Source organism: Trachemys scripta, chromosome 1 (assembly GCF_013100865.1).
Source record: "Trachemys scripta elegans isolate TJP31775 chromosome 1, CAS_Tse_1.0, whole genome shotgun sequence".
NCBI lineage: Eukaryota > Metazoa > Chordata > Testudines > Emydidae > Trachemys > Trachemys scripta.
In genome coordinates, this window is record NC_048298.1 from 337,943,663 (window position 1) to 337,970,509 (window position 26,847).

Consider the following 26,847-nt stretch of genomic DNA (forward strand, 5'->3'; position numbering starts at 1 on the left):
GTATTAATAAAAGTACCTGGGATTTGTATGTAGCAAGCGTTAACTAATTGATCCTCATGGTAGGGACGCGACATGGCCAAGATCACAGAGGAAGTCAGTGTTAGAGCTGGGATTGGAATTTATGACTTCTTCACTCAAAGTCAGGCCCTCAGACTATGTGTCCCTCTCTGCTGCTTTGCCCCATTGCAATAAGAAACACTACAGTTCGGGTTGAGTCTGGCTTCCATTCGAACTCCTCCTTTAGTTGCTTATAACTTTATCTCCAATAATTTCCTGTGTTTCGTCTCAAGGAAGGTCCTCTCACGGATTGGTAACTGGTTAAAAGACAGGAAACAAAGGGTAGGAATAAATGGTCAGTTTTCAGAATGGAGAGAGGTAAATAGTGGTGTCCCCCTGGGATCTGTACTGAGCCTAGTCCTGTTCAACATATTCATAAATGATCCGGAAAAAGGGGTAAACAGTGAGGTGGCAAAATTTGCAGATGATACAAAACTACTCAAGATAGGTAAGTCCCAGGCAGACTGCGGAGAGCTACAGAAAGATCTCTCAAAACTGGGTGACTGGGCAACAGAATGGCAGATGACATTCAATGCAAAGTAATGCACATGGGAAAACATAATCCCAACTATACAAATAAACGGATGGGATCTAAATTAGCTGTTACCACTCAAGAAAGAGATCTTGGAGTCATTGCAGATAGTTCTCTGAAAACATCCACTCAGTGTGCAGCGGCAGTCAAAAAAGCAAACAGAATGTTGGGAATCATTAAGAAAGGGATAGATAGTAAGACGGAATATATCATATTGCCTCTGTATAAATCCATTGTACCCCCACATCTTGAATACTGCGTGCAGATGTGGTCGCCCCATCTCAAAAAAGATATATTGGAATTGGAAAAGGTTTAGAAAAGGGCAACAAAAATTATTAGACGTATGAAACAGCATCTGTATGAGGAGAGATTAATAAGACTTGGATTTTTCAGCTTGGAAAAAAGACGAGTAAAGGGATATGATTGAAGTCTATAAAATCATGACTGGGGTAGAGAAAGTAAATAAGGAAGTGTTATTTACTCCTTCTCATAGCACAAGAACTAGGGGTCACCAAATGAAATTAATAGGTAGCAGGTTTAAAACAAACAAAAGGAAGTATTTTTTCACACAATGCGCAGTCAATCTGTCGAACTCTTTGCCAGAGGTCAAGACTAACAGAATTCAAAAAAGAACTAGATAAGTTCATGGAGGGATAGGTCCATCAATGGCTATTAGCCAGGATGGGCAGTGATGGTGTCCCTAGCCTCTGTTTGCCAGAAGCTGGGAATGGGCGACAGGGGATGGATCACTTGATGATTCCCTGCTCTGTTCATTCCCTCTGGGGCACCTGGCATTGGCCACTGTCAGAAGACAGGATACTGGGCTAGATGGACCCTTGGTCTGACCCAGTATGGCCGTTCTTATGGATGGTGAAGTTCTTGATTTTTAGTTAAAGCAAACTATGTGGCCATTTTTTGTGTGTGTGTGTGGGGCGGGGGTATCTGTGCATGGTGGGCTAGGAGATGCGCTTCTCCCATCTGTTTGCAACTGGGTAAAAATGTTTGCGGTTGGGTAACTCGGTTTGGTTAGCGTGGGTTAATTTTCAGGTGTAGAGACAGACTAGTGCTGTTCTAGTCTGAATGACAACCCTGTAAGAATGGCACGATGGGCCTTTGTGTGTCTAGCATTTGTTTGTGTCCGTTTTTCTAGCTGCCAGCCTGGGATCGGAGAGACGAGCTGAGTTCTTTCTGACTTGCATGTTCGCTCCAGGCATAAAGATTCTGCAAGTCAAATACAGACCTCAGTTACACTTGTGATAACCCGGTGGGCCCAGTTCATCCCTGGTGACTTCAGTGGAGTCCCGCCAGTGAAACCGGCCCATTGCTTCCAACTGGGTCAAACAGGTGTAGGTGGCCGGCGGTTGGAAGCTAGTTGTGGTGGTGAGTGAGCCAGAGCGGAATGGGACGTACTGTGGCATAGCTGCGTGCGCATGGCAGTGGAAGCAGGAGGACGGAAAGCGGGTTTCACTGAGTGCATGTGGGAAGAAGGTGCCGTTTCTGTACAGGCAACTTTCCGATGATGCAGCGACCCTCAGCAACCTGGGCTCTCAGGCACAGCAGCAGGGCCAGGGAGGCAGAGAGCAGCTGGCTTGCTGGGAGTCAGATCTGGGTGGAGCTGTCTCTGGTGCTTTGACTTGGTGGTGATGAGGTCCCAGCCTCAGTTTGCTGGGGACTGGTGAAGTTGCCAGGAAGGATCAGTGGCCAGTTGGCACTTGGCCGTAGACATCCCGTGGAGTGGGGAGGAAAACAGTGATGATTACACGTCAGGGAGGCAACCCGCACCCCACTGAACTCAATGGGTCATTTCATATTCATTTCCAGTGGGGCCAGGATTTCCCAGCAGGTACAAGTGGTAGAACAGGGCAACCTGTGCCCTGGCTTGGCATCGAGTGGGTGTGTGAAAAGGCAGCGTCTTGTTACGCCATCCCGTCAGGGTGCAGGAAAAACAGCTCAGGAGGGTGGGAGATGTAGTACCTTTTAAGCTCTCAGTGTCTCTCAGCTTGTCGCTTGTCTTTCTACACATGCCCTCTGCCAGTATGCCAGGTACTCTGGTTCTGCTCACCTACTCGTTGCCAGGTTGGTGCTAGTTACAGGGCCTTGTCCCTTGCTGCGCTAGCCTGGCACCCCTGTTCACCCCCTCACTGAGTCAGGCCCAGACGCGTCCATTCTAGGCACTTGGCATTTTTAATGCCAGCTGTCATGGTTCACCTGTATTTCCCCCTTCGTGATCCAGCACGGGCATCCCCTCTCAGGCTTCCAGCTCCCCAGCCATCACCCCTCTGGGGTGGAGACCTGCGTCTCTCTCCCTCCTGACCAGGGCATTTCCAGCTCCCTGCCTATGCTGTGAATTCCCCAACGTGGCAGACCACTTGCTAATAAGCTCTCCAGAGATCACCCCAACTCCAGCAAGGGCTCTGGCAGGTGGTCCGTCCTTCAAAGCATCAAGATGGTTTTCTGTGCTCACAAGTTCTTTACAGCTGTTAGTGCCGAACAAGCACCCCCTGGAATCTGAGTCACTTCTGCATACCCTTTGGGTCTTTGATGTGTCCTCATAGAACAGTTGCAGCTTCAGAAGGCTGTATTCCTGCGGAACCAGGGGGAATTCGTTTGTAAACCCCTCCCCCTAGAGAGTTCCTGGGAAACCCATGTAACTTTCAAACTTCACATCATTTTCAATTAGTCCTTTGAAGCTCATAACACTTCTCAGGGTTTACATTAGTCAGGTCTCCTCCCAAGAGATGTTACACACAATCTCCCAATAAGACATAAACATTTCCCCATTTTTAATACGATGAACTCCTAAGATATTTAAACTTAATTTGCTACGATTTGTCCAGGATATTGTGGGAAATCACCGTCTGTCGCATCAATGTATTTGTTTGCAGTGTTGTAGCCAGGTTAGTCCCAGGATACAAAAAGGACAAAGTAGTTGAGGTAATAGCTTTTACTGTACCAACTTCACACAATGCACAGTCTACCTGTGAACTCTTTGCCAGAGGATGCTGTGAAGGCCAAGACTATAACAGGGTTCAAAAATGAATTAGATCTGTTCATGGAGGAAAGGTCCATTGATGGCTGTTCTCCAAGATGGACAGGGATGGTGTCCCTAACTGCTGTTTGCCAGACTCTGGGAATAGGTGACAGGGATGGATCACTTGATGATTCCCTCTTCTGTTCATTCCCTCTGGGGCACCTGGCTTTGGCCACTGTCAGAAAACAGGATACTGGGCTAGATGGACCCAGTGTGGCCTTTCTAATGTCCTGTTGGTGGAAGATACAAGCTTTTGAGCTACACAAAGCTCTTTTCCAGGTCTGGGGAAGGAAATCAAAGCATGTGAGCTAAATATGAGTAAGGATAGATTGATCAGCATAAGGGGTAATGAGTTGGCATTTGCAAACCAACTGCTGAAATATTGCAATGAGCCTATTTATGTCATCCCTAGGTCCTGAGTCTGAATCTAGCCCCAGGTCGCAGTGACTAAAAGTCGTTACCTCCTGATGGCTGTTAGGCAGCCTATCTGAAATGGGTTGGATGGATCTCAGTGCAGTGCATTGTGGGAAAGGACCCAGGTAACAAACCACCTCCAAAAGGAGGCGTTACTTGGCCCTCTTGCTGGAAGCCTCTGCAGAGGGCCATGGCCTGAGTGGGCCCTGGAAACTGAACACCCCTCGCAACCCTACAGGTGCCCTGCCCAGGCCAAGTGTGATGTGCATTACGTGGATGATGAAGAGGAAGCTCGCACTGCTGCAGCTCTTGGTCACTGGATACAGGGCTTGTCATGCTAGCCCTGTTCGCTGTGCGGCTCTTCCAAGGATGGGAAGGAAGCTATTTAGATTTAGACCTTCCAAGCTGGCGAGTTCCTGAAATGGGGAGCAGGGGATTTGCCAAGTTTGGGGAAACGTGGTTGAGAAAGAAGGTATAAAGGAGTGAGGATGGGTCTGAATGTTCCCCTCCCTGATCTTCACTAATGTGCGGTTATCCTGGGGCAAGCAGGAGCAGAACTGACTAGCCACTCTGACGTCAACTGTGCTGTTCCCTAGAACATCCTCCTCGACTTCCCAATCCAGTGTCTGGTCCTCAAGGCACTGGGACTGGCAAATGCCCCAAAGAGTTTAGTCAATCTGTGGAACTCCTTGCCTGAGGAGGTTGTGAAGTCTAGGACTACAACAGGGTTTAAAAGAGAACTGGATAAATTCATGGAGGTTAAGTCCTTTAATGGCTATTAGCCAGGACGGGTAAGGAATGGTGTCCCTAGCCTCTGTTTGTCAGAGGGTGGAGATGGATGGCAGGAGAGAGATCACTTGATCATTACCTGTTAGGTTCACTCCCTCTGGGGCACCTGGCATTGGCCACTGTCAGTAGACAGGATACTGGGCTGGATGGACCTTTGGTCTGACCCGGTACAGCCGTTCTTATGTTCTTATGGTCTAGGCGGCCGGGTTTCTAACCTTTGAATCATTCTTGAGGCTTTTTTCTGACTTCTCTTTCATTGATAACATCCTTCTGGAATGGCGTTCACCAGCATTAGCCCTTGGAGAATGGCATTAAATTGGAGTAACACCACAGTGAATCAGGCAGGTGCTGTGAGGCTCCGGATGGGACTGGTCCCCAGATCGGGTGTCTATCTGTCAACATCCACTGGCCACTGTCGGAAGACATGATACTGGGCTAGATGGACCTTTGGTCTGACCCAGTATGGCCGTTCTTATGTTCTTATGAGTTCAATGACTCATAGATGGGTTTTGGTGCCCCAAAGTGCATTGATGCATTTGCTTCCTTGAGGCTTCCATGTGGCTGAACGTGCCACCAGTAACCTTCCGAACAGACTCGCCCACCACATTAAAAGATTCCCTCGAGGGCCCAGTCTGTCTCCATCCACTGCAGAACCCCAGGCCAGACATTCCCCGCCCAATCTTACGTCCTCTGTGGCTTGCCCAGCAACTTTGGCCCAGAGTGCATTGTGAGTATTGGACTGGAAGTCCTGGGAGCATATTGGCATGTGTGAGCAAGGTTCGGGTACAGACTGCAGGTCATACCAGTTCTCCCAGCCCCATTATTATGGACTGACGACCATAGCATTGACCAACTCCCTTGTTTCTACTGAAAGGGAAACAGGCTTCATTTGACAGTCTCTGGCAAGGGATCGCCAAGGTTATTTTTCACAATGAAGTTGCTGTTTATCACCACTCCCTGCCGGGCTTCTTTTACCCTGAAATAAGACACCCATGTTCATTTTGTTATTGTAGGGTTGCTTGTAAGTGCAAGGCTGCGGATGCTGCTTGGTGGATGAGTTTGTGGGGAAAGGGTTGGGATTTTTTTTTCTTAATTTGAACCATTTATTTTAAAATGACACACCCAGATTCTCACGGGCTTTGCTAATGGGGGTGAGAACGCCTTTAGTTCCTCTGCCCAAATTGGCAACGTTCCTCTAAAGAGGTCAAAGGTTACATCTCTGTCCTGACTCGGAATCTATGTGCAGTCAGTGACCAAGAGAGTCTCGCTATTATTAACCAGAATAATAACGGCTCAGTGGCTTGAGCATTGGCCTGCTAAACCCAGGGTTGTGAGTTCAATCCCTGAGGGGGCCACTTAGGGATCTGGGGCAAAATCAGTATTTGGTCCCACTAGTGAAGGCAGGGGTCTGGACTCAATGACCTCTCAGGGTCCCTTCCAGTTCTGTGAGATAGGTATATCTCCATATATATTATATTGTCTGTCTGGTGGTTAGATCAAGGGGCTGGGAGCCCGGAGTCCAGGCTTCTCTTCCTAATTCCGCCACTGACTCACTGTGGAAGTGACCTAACGACTCCGTGCCTCAGTTTCCCCATATGTAGAATGGAGATAAGGACACTGACCTGTTTTCCAGGCTTGCGTGTCTGCAAAGCATGTCAGGCTAAATGCAAAGATGCACGACAGTCATCCAGTAATGGCCCTTTGGCCTCGTCTGGCACCTTCCAGTTCAGGCTGTGAATGTGTTTTATGCACGGGTACGGCCTCCCATTCCCCCTGCGAGGAGGGGCGTGACATTGGCCCTACTGTATAGATGGGGACAATGACACCACCAAGCAGTCTCCTTCTCAAACCTCCCTGCCCCGCCTCCTTTGCATAGGAATGGGGGCCACTCAGCTGTGCTGTCACAGACGCCTGTGCTCAGATTAGGCCCCGCCCCCGTGTATCCACTGACGACATTCTAAGCCCGGGGGGTGCTCTCCTTCCTCCTCTATGCACTCTGCGAGCACTCCCCAAAAAGGCAATGGAGTGACCTCGCATGGCTGGCCCCTGATTCCCTGGCTTGTTAGTGGCAGCACCATGAATAGAGCCCCGGAGCTTTGGGTCCCGGGTCACTACTAGGCGGTATTGACCCAGCTCCTCCAAGCCTCCCGGTGGGGGCCTTATAATGCACACTGCCTTCTCCTTGCCGTGGCCTCCCCAGCATTCCTCAGGCAGCTCCCTTTGGCTTATTTCCATGCTCAGCATTAACGGGAAACCTGTTGTCTTGTCAATGCAGCAATCCATGAAAATTCCTTCATCCTCTTTATCACCTCGGCCCTGGGTCACATGCTCCTGACTTGCATTCTGTGGCGGATGACTAAGAAACACACAGTAAGTCCCGAGGTACAGTAACCTTCCCTTCTCTATTGTCACTGCTCTTCTCTTGGGTGGGCTGAGGGCACGCAGCTGGGGGTGGAGGATGGAGATACAGACGTATCTCGTGAGCATGAAAGCGCCACGACGGGGCAGGATGTCGGCGCGACTTTATGAGGTGAAACAGACCGAAGGGAAAGGTGATGATTGAAAAACATGTGATGGGCCAGTTAACCAAAACGAATTGAGCATTTATCTGCACACGGGCAGGTCTGAAGGCTTTGATTTCCTACTTGCTTCTCCTAAAACGTGCCGGAGTTAGAGTTGGAACCAAAACCAGTAACATAGAATCATAGAATCTCAGGGTTGGAAGGGACCTCAGGAGGTATCTAGTCCAACCCCCTGCTCAAAACAGGACCAATCCCCAAGTAGCTGGTTAAGGCCTCTTTTGCGACACTGCTTTCCCTAACCCGGTACACTTGGTTGGTGGAGTGCCTGCGTTGGAATCTGGACTCTGGTTTCTTGGTTGCCTTGCGGGCTGGGAGCTCGTGTTTTGTGGAAGAGTGAAACAGCTGGTCTTGCAAGCAAACTGGAAAGGAATTCATTATTAATACACACCAGCAGAGGGCAGTATTAGCCACACTGGTTTTACATTCTAATACTTAGCACAGCTGTAAGCCTTTCCTCCGAGATCTCCGAGCTATTTACTGTCCCTTTGTAATCCTCTCAGCACCCTGCAAAGTGGGGTTAGTCCCACTTTCCTAGGCTGGTAAACTAGGCACAGATTGGTAAAGTGACTCCTCTGTCATATAGCAAGTCAGAAATCGAACACGGGAGTCCTCACTCTCAGTCCCCTGCTCCAAGCACCGGACCGGCTCCTGCTTCCGCTGGAGAGAGTAGGGCTGCTGGTTTCCAGCCCGCTGATAGCTTAACATGCGTTGGGTTGTTTGAGTACTAGCCTGCGGGCTCCAGCTTTTAGGCTCTTTATTTTTTTAGGCTAAGCCTTTGTACGTTCCCAGGGATTTCTGGATCTCAGTGCTCCCTAACTCCCCAGCTCCTGCTGTCATCTTCCTGTTTCCCTTCTCCCTCTGGTGCCCACTGGAAAGATGCCCCTTGTGACAATGCTGCCCCTGGGAGCCAGCTGAGGTCACTCAATCAGGGTGAACTGCAAACAGAACGGGGCAGACAAACCCCAAAAGCTGGTGGATATTAGATTCACCGAGACAGCACAAAACAGCTTCTATAGTATCTCACTGGTTTCTCAAAAATCCAAACAACGCAGTTCCCTTACAGTGCCCAATCTCAGGCCTCCGCCCAGACACACCTGTCAGATATGATGATAATTACTGAAAATTTTATCTCATCATATAAAAGAAAATGTTCTTCCCATCCCAAAGGATCAGCCATACACACAGGTCCAATTATAACTTAGATCTTACCCAAAATACACGCTATTAGTCAATTCTTGTTAACTAAACTAAAATTTATTAAAAAAGAAAAGAGAGTGAGTGTTGGTTAAAAGATCAATATACAGACAGACTTGAATTCAATTCTTGAGATTCAGATACATAGCAGAGGTGAGCTTGTAGTTGCCAAAAGTCCTTTTAGAAATAGTCCATGGGTTATAGTCCAATGTCCATATTCAGGGTGACTCCAGTCAGTGACTGGGGATCTCAATCCTTATGGCTTAAGGTTTCCCCTTCTTGAAACCCAAAACAGATCTGAGATAAAACAGGATGGTGTCTGTAGAAGGATTCAGCCGGGTTCGTCCCTCTCCGGGGCGGCGGGAACCCGGACCGCCTCGCTACGTCCGTTGGATTATTTGGGGGAACTACCCTGGCCGCAGGGTTTCACGCCGCGGCAATGGTAGAGACCAACAAACAACTCTATTCCGCAGACCCAGACCCTAGTTCAGGGCGGGGCAGTCAAGAGTCTCTAGCTCAGGTCCTTATGCAGGGGCTGAGCAAACAAATGAGTTCAGGAGGCCCAGGCCCTGGCTTCGAAAGGGCCTGAGGAGAGGGGGAGATGGCCACCCACAGGTTGGGTGGCAGGGGGGGCGCAGGCCCTCCCACTCCACTGCATCCCAGCCCGGGGCCCTAACAGCGGCAGATGGCCTGCTGCAGTGTCAGTGGGGATCCTGACCGCAACACACTGACATTTGCCCTGGGTGTGTTGCAGCCAGACTAGGGTCGGCTGCCCCCGGGCTACTTCCTACCTCCCCCTCTAGAGGTACCTGCGTCTGGTCGGTGTCCTCCACGGAATCAAGCACCCTGGGCTCCTCAGGGTACTCGGCGAGCGGCAGGCTTGGCAGCTCCTCTGGGTAGCTTGCCACAGGCAGGCTTAACAGCTTCTCCGGGGTCTGGTCGGCATCAGGCCTCGGCTGGCCTGGCCAGTCCTCGGGTCGATCGCAGACTGCAGGAGTCTCCACACCACGAGCTAGGCCTGGCTTCTCCAGCGGCCGGGGCTCTAGTGAGCTCTGGGGTTGGGCTTTTGTACTTCTGTCCTGCGCCCTGACCTCTGGGGGGCGGGCGCAAGCTCCACTGGCTCCGCCCACTTTGGCATCCAGAGGGGTTTGTCCCTCTCCAGGGCGCCGGGGAACCAGACCGCCTCGCTACAGTGTCCCAGGGTTTTTATACATTTTCCAGCAGCCTCTTGGCCTGAGAGAATAAGCTTAATCTTTTGTCTGTCAAACACCCTGGCAATTAGCATAGTGTAATTTGTCCATTAAAGAGTTCATATGCAGTCTATCACGACCTTCAAAGAGACGTATAGACAATAATACTATTTCACTCAAGTGTCATCATAAATGTTAATGCTCCTTTTTTGATCTTTGAATCAAAGCTATAGCAATAGACAAGACTTGTTTGCTTACATCAGAAGCCCTGAGCAAACATCTCCCCTTCTACCTCTAACAATGCCAGCTGCATTTCAAAGCTCTATTCATTTACATATCTTCCTAACCAGTCTCTAAAGTTCGGCCATGGGTCAGGTCAGTCTGAGAGTTAATTAACTCTTTCTGGCCCCATGTCACCTTTCAATGAGATATTATATTATACTCATAACGTCACACCCCATCCCAGAAATCCTGCTCACAGATTGCCCTGTCATTGGCAGCCCCAGCTGCGGGGCAGGGAGACCCGGAGATGTGTCCAGGAATTCAGCCCCTCCCTGCGGGTCCCGGCTGAGGCATGCTGACCACCGGAGAAGCTTGCACTACAGGTGAAAAGTAGAAGCCTTCGGGCTCCAGGGCTGTCAGTCTGGCCCCTTTCACCCAGCCGTGAAATTGACAAAGGTTAGGCCATGTCCACGCTACAAAATTATGTCGACTTAACGTACGTCAGCGCACAGCCACCGCAGTTACTAAATCGCTTGTGTGTCTGCGTGCTTGGCGCCTTGTGTCAACGGTGCGCCTCCTCACCAGTCGCGCTTGTATCGGTTGTACTGTCAGTGTGAGGCATTGTGGGACAGCTCCTGAAAGCCAGTAACAGTCGCTGTAAGCAACGCGACGTCTACACTGACGCTGCGTCGACCTAATGACATCCACCATGACTCTGTGCTGCTTGGGGAGGTGGGGTTATTAAGTTGGCATAGAGAGGCGCTTACATCAGCAGGAGAGATTAATATGACTGGGACTTTGCAGCTTGGAAAAAGACGGCTAAGGGGGGATAGGATAGAGGTCTATAAAATCATGACTGGTGCGGAGAAAGTGTATAAGGAAGTGTTATTTACCCCTTCACATGACACAAGAACTAGGGGTCACCCAATGAAGTTAATAGGCAGCAAGATTAAAACAAACAAAAGGAAGTATTTCTTCACACAATGCAGTCACCTGTGGAACTCCTTGCCAGAGGATGTTGTGAAGGCCAAGACTATAACAGGGTTCAAAAAAGAACTAGATAAGTTCATGGAGGACAGGTCCATCAATGGCTATTAGCCAGGATGGGTAGGGATGGCGTCCCTAGCCTCTGTTTGCCAGAAGCTGGGAATGGGCGACAGGGGTGAATCACTTGATGGTTACCTGTTCTGTTCATTCCCTCTGGGGCACCTGGCATTGGCCACTGTTGAAAGACAAGATACTGGGCTAGATGGACTTTTGGTCTGACCTAATATGGCCATTCTTAAGTGAAGACACTTCCACAGTTAGGTCAATGCAAGGCAGCTTATGTCAACCTAACCGCATAGTGTAGACCAGGCCTTAGAAACCAGCATCTGTCTGAGATGGAAAATGGTGCCTTGACTCCATGGAGAGTTGACAAGTCACATGGTCTTCAGGTGGCCACTTGTCACACAGTACACAGGCCCCCGTAAGGACATTGGGCACAGCTTCAGCAGATCTTGGACTCGCATCCCCCTCCCCTGGGAGGCGGGCTCACTGCGCACGGGTGAAATAAACCCAACTAGCTCCCTGAAAGAGCCACCTCCTCCTGTGACACCTCTGTCAGACTCTCACCTGCATATTGGGAGAGGTTTTTCCAAATGACACGACTGTGACTCATTTCAAGCGAGTGCTCGAAGAACAAAGCCCCAGCTAGTGAAGACTAAAGCTCCCGTTGGTTGGGGTTGGCCCGCAGGTTGCCCGACGGTACCGTCTATCAGGGATGGTCTAGGGATACTTAATCCCGCCTCGACGCAGGGGGATGGACTAGATCAGGGTTTCTCAACCCCTGGGTCATGACTTAAAACTGGGTCACCAGGGTGTGTCAAAGGGTCATGTGGGAGGCCCTGGGGGGTGTTGCAGAGCCCCCCGCCCGCCTCCAGCAGCGGCTCCTGCAGCTCTGGTCCTGCAGGGCTCAGCTCCCCGCTCTGAGCATTGCAACCAGGTGCACTGGGTCCTGGCGCCACTCAGGTTTGGCCCAGCCACCCCTCCATCATGATGACGCAGGGCCAACTGGGCCAAATATGGACGAGTGGCACTTATCATGGGGGCCGGGCCAAAGCTGAGTGGCACGGCAACCCCAGAGGTCGCGATGCCCAGAGCGGGGAGCACAGCCTCATGGGACAGGAGCTGCGGTATGCACGGTGTATTTATCCAGTATGTGTTACATTCATGTGTACGTTCTATATCGCGGGTGAAAAATACTTAGTAAGCCAGATACTTTTTGCACTGTGGCTATTGAGTGGGTGGTGACAGGCCATTTTACAAATGACTCCTGAGCCCACAAAGGTGGTGAATCACTGGACTAGACGATCTCTGCCAGCCCTATGTTTGTGTGATTCGGTGGTTGGGAGTCCCTGAACATCGGGCGTGTCGGTATCTAGAGCACGTTATAACTTCTAACCATAACAGAAAACATGTGCCCCGAGGTAAAGGCTTCAGATTGTAATGTGATGACAAATCGACCCTGTCACAAACACCACTGCTCGCTTCTGGGGTAAAAAATACACGAGAGAGAGAGAGAGAGATCTTTTTAGCCTTGGGGGAAATTCCCCAAGCTGGGAAGGAGCCCAGGAATTCAGCTCTGTCCAGGGTTTGCGTGAGAGTGTACGGTCACTGAAGCTGGGGAACATACTGCTTTTTTCCTGCTCGAGATGGCAACAAAACTCTTATGAAGCATTGAAGTGTGTTATGGACAGTTTGTAGCAATATAATGGGGGAAAGGAATGCACAGGGCCTGGGGGGCGTCCAGCCGGGGCCGAACGTCTCTTTTGTTGGCCGATAGTTTGGGATTTCAACCCAGGTTTTCAGCGTCCCCCGGTAACATCTCATCCGGGCACTCCCCAGTCTAACCCAGGTGTTGCCTGGTGTTAACCCTGCCTGCAGGAGACGGTGCCCGCCTGGCAGGGCTCCTCCTCTAGAGCCCGCGTTGTGAAACCTGAATCTGCCAAGTCACCCGCTCGGCCGTTTCATTAGGTCCTTCCGAGAAGATTAGGAAACTTGGTGGGAGGCTGCTTACGCTGCTCTCCCTGTGTGTGTGCGCGCAGTGGGGATGATGGCGTTCCTTACACCATTCCTGATCCTTCCCCCTTGTCCCTCATCTACCCCTCTCTTTTACACCTCTCATCCCCTCTAGGGGGGAGAACTCAGGACCAAAGGCGTTCAGAATCGTGTCTCCTTATTCCGAAGAGCCCAGCGGTGTCTTAGTAATTGTCCATCTCCAGTCCTAGTAATGGAGGTTCTGCCACGACCTCTGGCAACACCCAAGTGGCCAGACCCTCTGGGGACACCCCAAGCCACAGCGAGGCCGTGCCTGCCCAGATCTTTCTGCAAATGTAGCCTTACAAAGAAATGCTCTTGGTCTGCATTCAGGCCCCGGCTGTGCTTGTGGTCCATGAACATCTTTGTCCTGTCGTGCCCATCACCGTAGTATCTAGCAGACAGCCTGTGAAAGGTGCACTTGAGGCCTCCCACAAAGACCTAAAACCTTTGGCTTCAGTTCCTCCGGTTAGAGGGATCTAGAGAGCCGCTCCTACAGATGAGCGTGCTGCCAGCAGGGACTTGATCTCATGGGCGATACTTCCTCTCCCTTTCCGGGAAGCGGTTCTGCGGACTGGGGGAAGCTGGAGTCACACGTCGGGGCCAGATAGGATGCATGGGGGTCGGCTGCTCAGTTTGCTTAAAGGTCTCTCCTGCCCTTCTCCGCCCCCTTCCCACCTGAGCATCCCAAGGCATTTTGCAGATGCTGATGCTTCAGCCTCGCAGCTTCCTTCCGAGGTAGAACCGTCTCGTTATCCCTGCTCAGCAGATAGGAACGCGACGGCTCAGGGAGGTTAAACATCTTGCCCAAGGTCCCCCAGAGCCAGAGTTTGAATCCAGATCTCCTGACAGCCGATCTCCCGGGCTCACCACCGGACACGTGCTCACTTCTCTTCCACTCTCTCTTCCAGCAATACGCGTCTGGTGCTAGCTGGCTGCCGTTAACGTGGCGCGCCAGGAGGTGGCGCTGTGACACGGGGAGCGGCAGCTGGTTAGTCACACCCGTCTTTCTCTCCGATGAAAGGTATCTGAACTAAACGGGTCAGGGTTTTCGTTCACACTGGAGCGCATAGCGGTGGGCGCTACTGGAGCCTGGGCAGGACCTTCCAGCCGGCTCCATACTGGGCATCCTCGTCACTACACTGATCTGTGTTGAGCTGGGGACCTCCTGAAAGAGGAGCTGTGCCCCCAGTGAGGGGCTGGGCAGAGAGCCTGGTTTTCAGTTGCAGGATGGTAACAATCCAGTCCCCGAGACGGGATGCTGTTCGATGACAAGCCTGCCTCATGTATAGAGGAGGGAAACTGAGGACAGGCACCGCAGAACCACCCAAGACCAGCAGGGGGCGCTGCAACACTGGCAAGCCCATCCGCAGTCTCATACAGCCCTGTCTGGCCCGAGCAATGCGAATCTTGTGGGGTTTCTGGTCTATTGCTTGGTGTGTTTTCCTGGGATGACCTTGGTTTTTGATGGGGGAGCCCCCCCAGGCTTAGCTAACAGGATCCCAGAAAACCTCCCGGACCTGCAGATCTCCCCAGCCAGAACTGGATCAAACTCATGCTCTGACGTGTACTACGAGTTGGTCAGCAGGTGGCATCGTATCCTTGGGCTCCTGCTGGGATGCAGCCGGCCGGTGTTCTGCCTGATGTCCTGGGGCAGGGGTCTGTCCTTTGGGCCGCGCTGGAAGGAGAGGCCATCAGGCACTTCCTTTGGCTGGCTCCCAGGAGCAGGACGTTCAGTTCAGCACGCAGTCTAGACCGAGCTGCTACTGGCAATGCCATGCGTGGGGGTGGGGGGGGCACACTGGGATTTTTCTGCCAATCTCGGCTGGCCTCTCCGAGCCGGCACCAGACAAAGGCTTGGAACCTGGGCCTTGGGCCCGTCTCTTGCGACACGCAGGATATTTTGCAGGGGGTGGGAGGGCTCGGCTTGGCTGGAGAACTCAGCCGTGGTGTTGCCACATCCTCCTCCCTTCCTGGCTGTGCCGTTCGCGCCGGGGCTGGAACTGCCAGTCTCAGCACTGATTAGAGAGAAGTTGGGGCAGCAGCTGCTGACCTGGTAGGAAATTCTGACCGTGGGAGTTTCTGGGGGGAAAACCCAGACAAACTCCTCGTGCCAGGAAGGTGGCCCCACATCCTGACGGCAGCGCTGCCCTCCCACTGCAAACTTGGGGCCACCATCGGGCTCTCTGCTTCTCTTCCCCCACCCCAAGGGGCTGCAGAGGTGGGTTTCTGCCCTGGCTTCTGGCCTCCACCGGCGATCTGGGCCGGAGCAGCAGGCTGGGCGTCAGGAGGGCCTGCTGCAGGGGACAGAGCTCCGGGCAGGGGAGCAGGAACCAGATAGTAGCAATGGTTGGAGGGGGAAGGTGCAGAGCTCCCCGCAGGAGGGAAGGGCCATTTGGGACTCCAAGGAAGTATTCCCACCCAGCCCCACCCCCTCGCACTTAGAAATCCTCCTGGGCGCAGCGGCCCCAGGCCGCTCTAGTTATTAGCCAGTTCCTAGGCACCATTTGCTTGGGAATCCACTGGGCTACCGTCTGACCCCCTGTCGGCCATAGAATCTCACCCAGTTACCCCGGCATTGTGCCCAGCGGGCTTGGGTTCGGCTCACTCATCTTCCAGAGACAGGCGTGAGATGGAGATTTCGCCCCTTCCCGGGGGACTTTGTTCCCAGGGCGAATTGCCCAGACTATGAAAAGTCGGTGCCTTATTTCTCATTTGAAGTTGCCTGATGTCAACTTCCAGCCATTGGTTCTTGGGGCGCTTCCCTTCGCTGCCTTCGAGAGCCCCGAATGGGATTTTAACATAAGCCACCTCCCAGCGCAGGGGAAGCCGCGACTGATCAGAAAGCACCGAGGTTCTGGGGTCAGATTCCCGGGGCAGCGCCTGGAGCCTGCCCCCTTCGCCAAGCGTCACTCAGTGGGTGCAGGGCTGGCAGACGAGCGGCGATTCTCCTCCTTGCAGCTGGAAGGCACAAGAGGGAGACTTGGCACTAAATAAAGGCATTTCCTTGGAGTTGTGCATGGATGCTTGGGGTGGGAGACAGGAACGGGAGGCGTCGAAGGGCAGAGCAGGTTTAGGAATGGCCAGTAGGGTCTCCTCCAGGTCTTGTATCCCATGTGCTGGGGGCCAATTTCAGTGCTGGTGTAAGAGGGTACAACACCCCTGGTGATGCAGGGATTTGCACTGTGTGTGGGATGGGGGGCGAGGTACAACACCCCTGGTTATGCTGGGGTTTGCACTGTGTGTGTTTGTTGTGGGGCGAGGTACAGCACCCCTGGTNCATGGGTGAGGTACAGCACCCCTGGTTATGCTGGGGTTTGCACTGTGTGTGTGGGGAGGCGAGGTATAGCCCCCGTGGTTAGCTAGGGTTTGCACTGTGTGTGGGGGGGGGCGAGGTACAGCGCCCCTGGTTCTGCAGGGGTTTGCATTTGTGGGGGTACAATGCCCCTGGTACTGCAGGGGTTTGCACAGTGTGTGGGTGCTCGCATGTATGCGTGTGTGTCTGAGGTCTTGCAAAAGCGTTGCACTCATCACTGCTCGTGTTGCAACCGTCTTTGAGCAAGGGCAGGACGGCGCTGGGGAGCTAGGTTGTAATGGGGAAGTAGAAACTCCAACCACCAGAGTTCAGTTTCCAGTTAGGAGGCAGCCAGTAATGAGTGAACTAGCAAGGAAAGCTCCGCAGCGGGGAGGGACAGAGTGAGCAAGCCGGGCATGGGGCAGTGCAGAGAGAACAAGGGAGATAGGGAACAGGCTGAATAAAGGAGAGACCAGGGCAGAGGGGTCAGGGGAGCAGACAAGTTTGGAGCCATTCATCCCCATCTGTCCACTGCCCAGGGTTCTGGTCCAACATTTGCATCTTCCCAAGTCTTCCCCGAGTTTCACGGCATGTGTCCTCTGCAGCCCTCCTGCATAGCCTGGCTTTCCCCTAAGGCGCGACCCAGCAATGCAGTCAGCCGTGCTCATTTCATTTTGTGTGTGTCTCTGCACGTGCAGACACATTTCCCCTCTTCCGCAGCAGCTGGCGTCACCACGCTCTGCGCTTTCTGCTGTGAAACCTCCCAGGAACTTCTGGCTACTTATCGTCTGATTCCGGCTCCGTTAGCGGGACTCTGTGCCAAGGCCTGTTGCAGCTTCAGGGGGAGCTGGAAGACCACTCTGCTATGCATCGTTTGCTGTGCTGCGGCCACGCCATCTGGGCGCTGATTCCAGCAGATCCCCTGACCAGGAGCCCTCCAGATGGTATCTAGCGCATCAATGTGATGTGGGCGGTGCCTTGTATCAGAGACACACAAAACCAAAACACAAGAGTTGCTGTGTGTTAACCCTGGTGTCCTGGCCAAACTGCAGTGACATCCGGCTAGCTAAACTTACTCCTGCTTTTTCCATTCGTCATCTTATTCCCTTACTGTTCTGCAGTGTTGCTGCGCAGCTGTTCAGTAGCGACCAAGCTCAACCCCAGAGGTGGCCGCATTTCAGTGATGGGTGAAGCAGTTCCTAAAAGCTCTGTTTGACGGAAGTTGCTCTGTACATCCAGATCTATAGGTAGAGAAATGGGTGTGAGATGAATTTATAGTCTTTAAAGTGCATTTCTAGGGTCCCCTGAGCTCAACAGAAAGGGGCATGATACACAGGATCAATCTTCCTCAGGCATTTTTATAGTACTCCTCACATAGGAGTAAGCAAACAGAAGGTCGCTCTGTTCACACCCATATGGCCTAGCGGAGCTGTGAATCTGTATCAGAACCATGGACGGGGTCACCCAAACTTGTGGGTGTGCTAACACTCCCCATGATACCTTCAGCCAGCACACAGCAAGTGCAGCCCGCAGCGTTGCTGCTGGTCACTGAGATGAGCCAGCTATAAATATCCCCCAGAAATTCTCAGCACAGGAGCTGTATTTGTCCTCATGTTCACCACATGGGAACCGGTGCAGAAAGTGCAGACGCAAACCGAGCTGGAGACAGAGCTGAAGTGTGTAGCACTCAGACAAATGCCTCTAGGATCCTGCAATTCCCCCGAGAGGAATCTTTCCCGGCGGAGATCTAGGGGGTCCCTTGAAGAGTTTGGCTGGAGGGTGAGAGCTGAGGAGCTCTGGGATGGCTAAGAGGTGAAGCGGGAGCAGCCCACACTGGGGTGCACGGTCTCTGCCGGTTTAAAGGCCCAAAGGTTTGCTGCAGCAAGAGCAGCTGTGTGATGGGGATTGAGCTGACACAGGGGCCGCCAGGACCCTGGCATGGGGAGGTCGGAGCGACGTGGCGCTGGGCTTCCCATTGTCCTGTCCAGCCTGGTGCAGAGGGGCAGGTAGCCGGGGGGCTTCGCGCTCGCTGGAATCGAGCTGCGTGGCTATGGGGCTGTGGTTTTCTGGGGTGGGGGGAGGAAGCTGTCTGCTCTCTTGCTGCTGACTAACTCCTGAGCGCATGGGAAACACGCCTCAGCTCGAGGTGTGCAAACGGCTGGACTAAATATACTTGGCTGTGGTTTCCTGGCCCAGACACGCGTTCGGGTACCTACTGCCGCTGCACGAGGGCAGCTGCTCGGGACAGTGAGCTGGCATCGTGGGGCCAGTGCCCGGCGTCGCTCCCTGCCGTCTCACCGGGGGGAAAGTAGGAAGCTGAAATGACTGACTGAGCAAGTTCGACTTCCTGCAGTTTCTAGCTGGCTCCTGTGAAGCCAGCGCTGCGGGCTGAGCCTTTAGGAGAGGCTGAAGCCAGCCGGGCTCTGAGCTCCTTGAGTAGCATCGGTGTCCTCCGGGAAGAGCCTGCGGCTCCGGGAAGTGAGGGGAGCGTGCCGCTGATGCCACCCATGCCGGTGGAGCGTTCAGCCTCTGTGTGCCTCCCTGCAAGTGGCTGCTTATCCACCCAGCAGCCCTGACTCCCCCCGCCACTGTCCGCATTCTGTCCCTCGCTCTTCTAGACCGTGCTCTCAGCCAGGGTCCCTGTCCGCTCCTCAAGCGAAATCCCCGGAGGAGCGGTTCCCCCAAGGCGACGGCATCAGAGCTGCCGGGGGGGAGTGGAGCAGGCAGGGTGTGATCGGAGCGCAAAGCTCTCATCTCAGACTATAACAAACCAGCCCCCAGGACGCTGAGCGCCTGAGGGCTGGCGGTTATTTTACAAAGCGCGTCCGGGGCAGGATCTTACGCGGCTCGTCAACAAACGCTTTGGCCTTCTGCAGTGAACGTGGGTACAGGAGGTCAGGCCCATGGGATCCAGAGACCCAAATTCCTCCATGGCCATATTGCACCGTCCCTGTGTTGTCTGCGCACCTCGCGGGCATTAACAAATGTGTCCTCACAACGCCTGGGTTGCTGATGCCAGTGTACTGATGGGGGACGCGAGGCCAAGACAGACTGAGCATGCCTGCACTGCACGCTAAGCCAGGTTTGAGCCCAAGCCCCACTTCTGTCCACACACGCTTCAGTCTGACTCAGGTCAGCAAGCACTCAGGACACCAGTTACTCCTGAGGGCGTTCTGTGCCAAAACATTAAAAATCCTGCGCCAAAAAAATTAAAAATTCTGTGCACAATATTATAAAATTCTGCATAATTCTGCACATTTTATGTGCAAATAAATGTGGAAGCTCCAGCATGGCATTGGGGAGAGGTGGCTGCACAGAGGTGGGAGACACAAACTCAGCGGTGAGGCTGCACCCAACCCTGACACAGCGCAAAGACCGGGCCTGCCCAGAAACACCCCAGAGCCTTGCCCCTCTGTGTCAGGTGCGGGTAGGCAGTCTTAGCAAGGCAGGATCCAAGTGTGGAGGGGCTTAGTGTGGGAGGATCCAGGTGTGGGTTGAGAGGGTTCTGTGTGGGGCAATCTGGGTACAGGCAGCTCCATGGGGGATCCGGGTGTGGGGTGGGATCTGGATGCACAGAGGCTTGTCGGGGAGTTCTCGGTGCAACAGTAATAGGACTCTGCGAGGTGGGGGCAGGTGAAAGTGTTTGGGATTCAGCGGGGGGGATCTGGGGGGGATAGAGCTCGGCAGGGGGGTCTGGGTGTGGGGGATTCAGTGGGAGGTTCCAGATGCTGGGGGAGGGGGACTCAGTGGGGTGGGAATCCATGCGCAGCTGGTTGAGGCTCGTTGGAGGGGGGGTTCTTGGTGCGGGGGGGGTGAAGCTTGGCAGGAGGGTCTGAATATGAGGGGGTCTGGATGCACAGGGGGTTGGATGGATGGAGGAGCAGCTCCCTGTACAGGGATCCCTCCCCCTGCAGCTGAGGAGCGACGGGTGCAGGAAGCGCAAGGGGTGGAGGGAGTTTGCAGAGCTTCCTACAGCCATGAGAGAAATCAGGATGGGTCTGAACCAGCCCCAGATGCCGTGCAGGGGAAGAGGAAGTTCCGTCCTCTCCAGCCCAGCCGGGACTAGCCGCTGAGCCTGGCGCAGGGTAAGAGCCACCAGCCAGATCTTCTCTAGTCCTGCCCCATACACCACGGTGATTTACCTCTCTGCCAGCTGCCCTGGGCACCCAAAACATACTGCTGGGGAAGGTCGTATGACCACGCTTGTGGCTTCCCTTTGCTTTACCATCAGAAAGTCATTTTTCTGCGGGAAAGCAAAGAAATCTGCAGGGAACATAAATTCTGCACGTGCGCAGTGGCGCAGTAACGAGTCCTAGGACCCTGCTCGTGGGTGGATCAAAGCCCAAGTCCTGCTCTGACTCGGGTGCAAGCCTTGGCACTTTGCAGTGTGGACACAGCCCGAGCTGCAGACCCGACTCCGAGTAGTGCGGTGTGGACGTTAGCACAACTGTGAGACCTGGGTTTACAGTGCAGTGTGGACGCTCAAGCATGGGCTTGGACACACCTAGTCCACAAGCCCAGGTCCCACAGACCTGGGTGTACAATGCAGTGTAGACAGACCCTTAGGGACTTGTCCAGAGCCAAGGCTTGAACCTAGATCTCATGATAACCAAAAGACCATCCATCCTTCCCAAATTGCTTCTATGCATCTAGTGACACCCAACTGCACTACAATGACCCTGTCCCAGGGATCTGAGTCAGATTCCACGCTCCCACCCCCCCGGAAAACATGGTGAGTCTCGGAGCTGGGCCCAGCCCGAGCCAGGCTCCCAGAAGCAAGCAGATAATTACAATGGCGCTGCCCAAGGCAGAGTTATTTGCTAATGCCGAGGCTGGTCTGGACCAGCCCAGGGCCGTTCAGCAGCATGGTGCCCAATGCCAGCTGTCAGTGACGGGCGGCCCGCAAGAGTGTCCGCTGGCTGAGCTCCAGCACTGGGATTCAGGAGCCCGCGTGTGACGTTGTTACAGTCCGTAGCGGCTCTCGTGGGGGTATTCAAATGACTGAATGCTGTGAGGTCTCTACAAGGTAGAGGAAGAAGTTTGTACCTCCTGTCGGAGTAAATGCACCTGTCATCCAGAAAGATCCTTAAATGCTTCGCAGACTGTGTAGGCAGGGATTGGGGCCACCTTTGCCCGCCCACTAGAATGCAGCTGCTTCTGGGGTGGGACGTGGCGATGCTACACGGCAGGCTATAGGACGGGAAGTGCAGGCTAACTTGTCTAATTGAAACGACGGAGGAAATGTAGGGAGGCGGAATGGAATCGCCTGACTGCTGTTTGACCAGGACGTTGGAGCTAAGCTGCCAACTCTTACAGGAAATGCACCGGGATCTTTAATGGCAGCAGGGTGGTCGGGATTCTGGGTGTATATCTCCTCTGGGAAAATGGCCTCTCCAGCCAGCCACGGGTCTTTCCTCCCCTCTGCTGGGGGCTGGTTTGTTACTTGGAGACCCCTTGACTCATAGTCACCGTTTCCTGCTGCACCCAAGCATTTCTTGGGGGCCCCTCGTCCAAGTACCGACCAGATTTGATCTGACCTAGCTGCAGAGTTAGCGAAGTCACCTGGCTAAAGCCCCAGTGATGGAAACTTCTGCTGGCCAGAGAAACTTCTCAGCTGGTGCTTCTTTCCCCGGCTGTTGTGAGATCAAGCGCTGAAGCATCCCCCATCCTTGGTACAGACCAAGTGGCCTTTTAGGTCTAAGCTCTGGCCTTTAGCTCTGAGCGGTGTCGTGCCTTGAGAAGCAGAAATCCCCAAAGGGGAAAGATTTGGGTTCTGCTGGGCGGAAGGGTGGAGCCACCGTCCCTGTGCAGTGCAGAGGCTGCAGGGCTTGGGATCAAAGGGCTGCGAGCTGCTGCTGAATTAATGAGCCCTCAGTTGTTTGTTCTTGCTGCTAGCCTACAGACAAGTCACGTTTCCGCTGCCAGAGGGGCCTGTATGAAAACAAGGTGGTTTGTGAGCCGCTTTTTCCTGTGTGAAGTTTTACGTAATAGCTTGCTGCCTGTAGGGCTCATTGTTATTTCACATGTGGCCCTGGCACTCAGGCGATCCGGCCCCACCCCCTGTTCTGCGACAGTTCATTTCAAATGAACTCCCATCCTCCCCCCCAGCCCTGCTGCTGGGAGCTCTGCCGCTAGGGCGGGGGGGGGGCAAACTTTTTGGCCCAAGGGCATCGGGGTGCGCAACTGTATGGAGAGCCGGATAGGGAAGGCTGTGCTTCCCAAACAGCCTGGTCCCCACCCCCTACCTGACCCCTCCCACTCGCCGCCCCCTGACTGCCCCCCTCAGAACTCCCCACTCATCCAACCCCCCCACTCCTTGTCCCCTGACCGCTCCCTCCCGCCCCCAACCCCCCCCGGACCCCACTCCCATCCAACCCCCCCGCTCCCTGTCCCCTAACTGCCCTGACCCCTAGCCACACCCCCGCCCCCTGACAGCCCCCCCACCCTATTCAATCCCCCGTTCCCCCCCAAACCTCTGCCCCATCCAACCCGCCCCCTGCTCCCTGTCCCCTGACTGCCCCGACCCCATCCACACCCCTGCCCCCTGCCAGGCCCCTGGGACCCCACCCCCTATCCAAGCCCCCCAGTTCCCTGCCCCCGCCCGAACCTCTGCCCCATCCAACCGCTCCCTGTCCCCTGACTGCCCCCCAGGACTCCCTGCCCCATATCCAACCCCCCAGCTCCGGCCCCCTTATCATGCCACTCAGAGCAGCATGTCTGGAGCCGCGCCTCCCAGCCAGAGCCAGACACACCGCCGCATTGCCCTGCATGTGCACGCAGCCCAACCGCCCAGAGCACTGCCCGCACGGTGGCATGGCTGCAGGGGAGGGGCTGGGGACTCAGAGGCCGGGCAGGACAGTCCCGCAGGCTGTACTTTGCCCACCTCTGCACTAGGGGAATGTATCCTCCTGCCATAGGCCCGGATTTGGGGGAATTTGGGGATTCCTCGGGGGGGGGAGGAAGCGCTCTTGTTCCCAATGATGGGGAGCAGCCTGAGCCCCATTTCAGAGCATCTTCCGCCCCCGAGTAGCAGGCTTGGGCGTGGGGTGAGGGGGGACCAAGCAGATGTGGAGTATGGGGCTGGGAAGTAGTGCGACCTACTGGTAGGGATGGGCACCAGCCAGAGTGGGGCAACCTGGATTTCTGCCACCTGCCTTAGGTAAGCTCCGGAACTTCTCCCAGAGGGCCTTCCGTTCTTGGAAGGACTCACGGGAGGGCCAAGGAAGTAGAGTCTGGTTCAGCCCTGCTCTAGCGGCGCTTATATTTGTCCCAGTATCTTTCACATGATTCTTTTGTCTAGTAAAACCAGGACACTACACAGGGGGGATGATGCAAGAATTAGTGACACCTTAGCCTCCCCTAGAGCGATGGGGAACCGGTCAGAGACAGCCCCAGCAGTCTGAATAGAGGGGAGAGGCCAGGAACAATCGTTAAGTAGCTGGGTCACTGAGAGAGAATGTGACAGGCCAAAAGTCACGCCGGAAGTCTGTGGCAGAGCAGGGGGTTGAACGCAGGTCCCCTGAGTCCCCAGCCGGTGCATTAACCACAAGCCCATCCTTCCTCTGGGGGTTTTTCTCCCCGGCGTCACCTGTTTGTGTGTTGAGAGCGGCTGGCAGCACCTACCGCGCTTTCGGTGGGGTCATGGAAACTCTGATGCTGTGATTTGAATGTTCCTACTTCTCAGCAGGCCCCATGGCTTGGAGTTTCTGCCGTGCTGGAAACCTCAGAAAGGAGGAAAATCCCCTCCCACTGCTGAGAAGCTGGAATAAAATGCAGCTGTGGCTCCGGTGTGTGTCCCCTTTCCGACTGCCCTGATACCGGCTTCCTGGCCGGCCTGGTCTCTCTCGCTGCCCCCCCCGGCCCCCACGGTGACGGCTGTCCAGAGGCAGGTTCTGAAAGGTGCGAGCAGCCCCCTCCTCGGCGCCCAGTCCGACTCCATCCCATGCCCCGCCCGGCCTGCGTGCTGCTGGCGTGCCTTCGTCCATCAGCAAGGCTGAGCCAGGAAAGCCGCGCTACGGGGGGCGGGCAGGCTGAAGTGATGTCTTCAGGGGAGGGATAGCTCAGTGGTTTGAGCATTGGCCTGCTAAACCCAGGGTTGTGAGTTCAATTCTTGAGGGGGCCACTTAGGGATCTGGGGCAAAATCAGTACTTGGTCCTGCTAGTGAAGGCAGGGGGCTGGACTCAATGACCTTTCAAGGTCCCTTCCAGCTCTATGAGATAGGTATATCTCCATATATGACATGACTCCTGTTTCCTTTGCCCAGTGTCTTGGGTCTGCGTCCCCCGGTTGGCTGTGGGCAGCATGAGAGGGAGGAGAGAGCTACTGCTAGATCTTGGGGGGGGGGGGGGGGGGGGGGGGGGGGGGAAGGGGGGAAATGTGGGGTGGGGTGGGGCGGGGAGTTCTCACTGCCCAAGGAGAGGCAGTGTTCCCCTGACCTGGCTGCTTCAGGCTTAAACTCACCTCCACCTCTTGGGGGGTTGAGAGGTGCCCTGCGGACAGGCAGGTCCGTGGCTCTCTGAGGTGTCTGGGGCTGACACTGGCGAGGCCAGGATGGACTTTGGGGCTGCTCCCGCTTGCCCACGTTTCCCATGGCTGCACCTTTCAGAGCCTGGCACCCCTGTGTTCTGGGAACGTGGCCAGTTACTTGGGTCTGCAGGCTACCAGTGGAGCTATCAGTGGAGCTAGAGGGCCCCGGAGCAGTCAGGCTGTGACCCCCCCCTCCCCGGAGATTCTGCATGTGTGCCTCGGGGGATGCAGACCCCCTATGGAGCAGCCATGGCCCCACCCCTTCCTCAGGGGTGGGAAGGAGGAGCCCGCCCCGGCGCTTTGTGCTGCTTGTGAAATGCCTTCGGTTCTGCACCCGCCCCAGCGCTGCTCCTTGGTGTGGTTTCCTCCCCCTCCTCCCCTACCCAGTGGCAAGCACGCGGGGCACGGCTCCGGGGGAGGAGCTGCCGCAGCAGCCTGCTTTCTTCTGGTGAACCCACTGCACCTTGGCTGGGGCTCAGTGCCGAGGGAGCCGGGCCGCCTGCAGCGGGGTAGGCTCCAGCAGTGGGGGCGCTGGTAACCAAAGTGGGAGCAGGGGGGGAGCATTGTAACATCCATGGGCACCTCCCGCAGGATTTCCACTCCTCACCGCAAGGCATGCTGTGGGCACACGACTTCACGGGGGCACGCAAACTCTCCCTCCAAAAGCACAGGCACCAACCCCTGGAGCTAATGGAGAATCGATTTTAGCTGTTGGCAGTATAGGGCCTATGATACACGGTTGAGCAGCCTGATTCCTTCCTGCAGAGGCCAATGACCTGCACATAGACACGCACCCACCCATTGATTAAATAAGTATTATATCCACTTCACGGGGAGGTTAAATGACTTCCCCGAGGCTACACGATGTGCCAGTGTCAGAGCTGGTGTTAACCCTAGCTCGCTGCTAGAGTGCCCCTCTTTCTGGATCAGCGATCGCAGGTGAAACAGAGCCCTGCGCTCCAGCTCCCGGCAGAGCAGCACAGGAAAAAATTGATCTTCACCTATTCGAAAATCGTATTTATTGTACATTGTAAGGCAGCAGGATAATTGGTCGGTGGCGTTGGCTCCATCCTTGCCGGGTAGGATGGTGACTGTTACAAGAGTCTAGGGGTGCACAGCTGGAGAAGAGGGCAGAGAATTAGCAGGGCCACAGCGCCGAGGGGGGTGGCTCTGCTTGTTTGTGCGGGCAGCTTTCTGTGCCATTTATGGGAGCTTAGTCGCCACCACGTGGGGGCGCTGTTCTAATGGGTGCCAGCCGCGCTGTCATGCCTGGGCTCTGCCGAGAGGCCGTGGGGGGGTTGCCGTGTGAACCGTGCGGCGCGGACCATTTCCAGGGGCTCAGGACCTCGCCTCTGCGGGCTCAGGGCTGGGAGGTCCAGGCCGTGGCCTCTCAGAAGGGTGTGGAAGGTCTCTGCTGAGACTCCTGGGAGTGGGATGGGAAGGGGAGGGGGCTACTCCTCTAACCCAGCTTCTGGGGGTCAGACCTTGTCCTGCTGGTCTCTTCCAGGAGCGCAAGTCCTACAAGTGGAAGCTGCTACTCTTTCTCTTTAACCTCGTCACGTTCTCCTTGGCCGTGTGCGTCTACTTCCACCACAACTGGTACTGCGAGGCCGGAGGTAAGGTCCCTGAGGACCCAGCTGCTGGGCCCCGTATCACAACCTTCTCCTGAATCAAAGAGAGACGCAGCAGGGGCCGGTTTCCCTTCGCTTCCCTGCTAGCGTGCGTCTGCCCCCGCCTGCTGACCCCTTCTGGATACAGTCAGACTCCTCCAGCTCCCACTCAGGCCTTGGCTTTCTGGGAAGGCTGCCAGCATTGCTGGGTTTTGCAGTGGGTGTGGTGCTGGAGACGCACGCCTGCTAGATTATGGACAGAGATCCGCCATCAGAGACTGGCCGTCAGAAAGTAACGGCTTCCTGTCCTACCCCGCCGGGCTGGG

At 54.7% G+C, this 26,847-nt stretch overlaps 1 protein-coding gene across 6 annotated transcripts in view; it reads left to right on the forward strand.

The window, feature by feature from the left end:
* The window catches only part of PGAP2 (post-GPI attachment to proteins 2), a 37,442-nt gene that overhangs the window by 5,949 nt on the left and 4,646 nt on the right, over nt 1–26,847 (forward strand). For 5 of the 6 annotated variants that reach the window (XM_034759273.1, XM_034759276.1, XM_034759275.1 and 2 more), the window contains 2 exons: nt 7,099–7,205; nt 26,419–26,527. In XM_034759273.1, coding sequence (XP_034615164.1) covers nt 7,099–7,205; nt 26,419–26,527 — 216 coding nt within the window. The remainder of the gene's footprint in view (nt 1–7,098; nt 7,206–26,418; nt 26,528–26,847) is intronic. The other variant, XM_034759278.1, reaches the window with a different exon arrangement.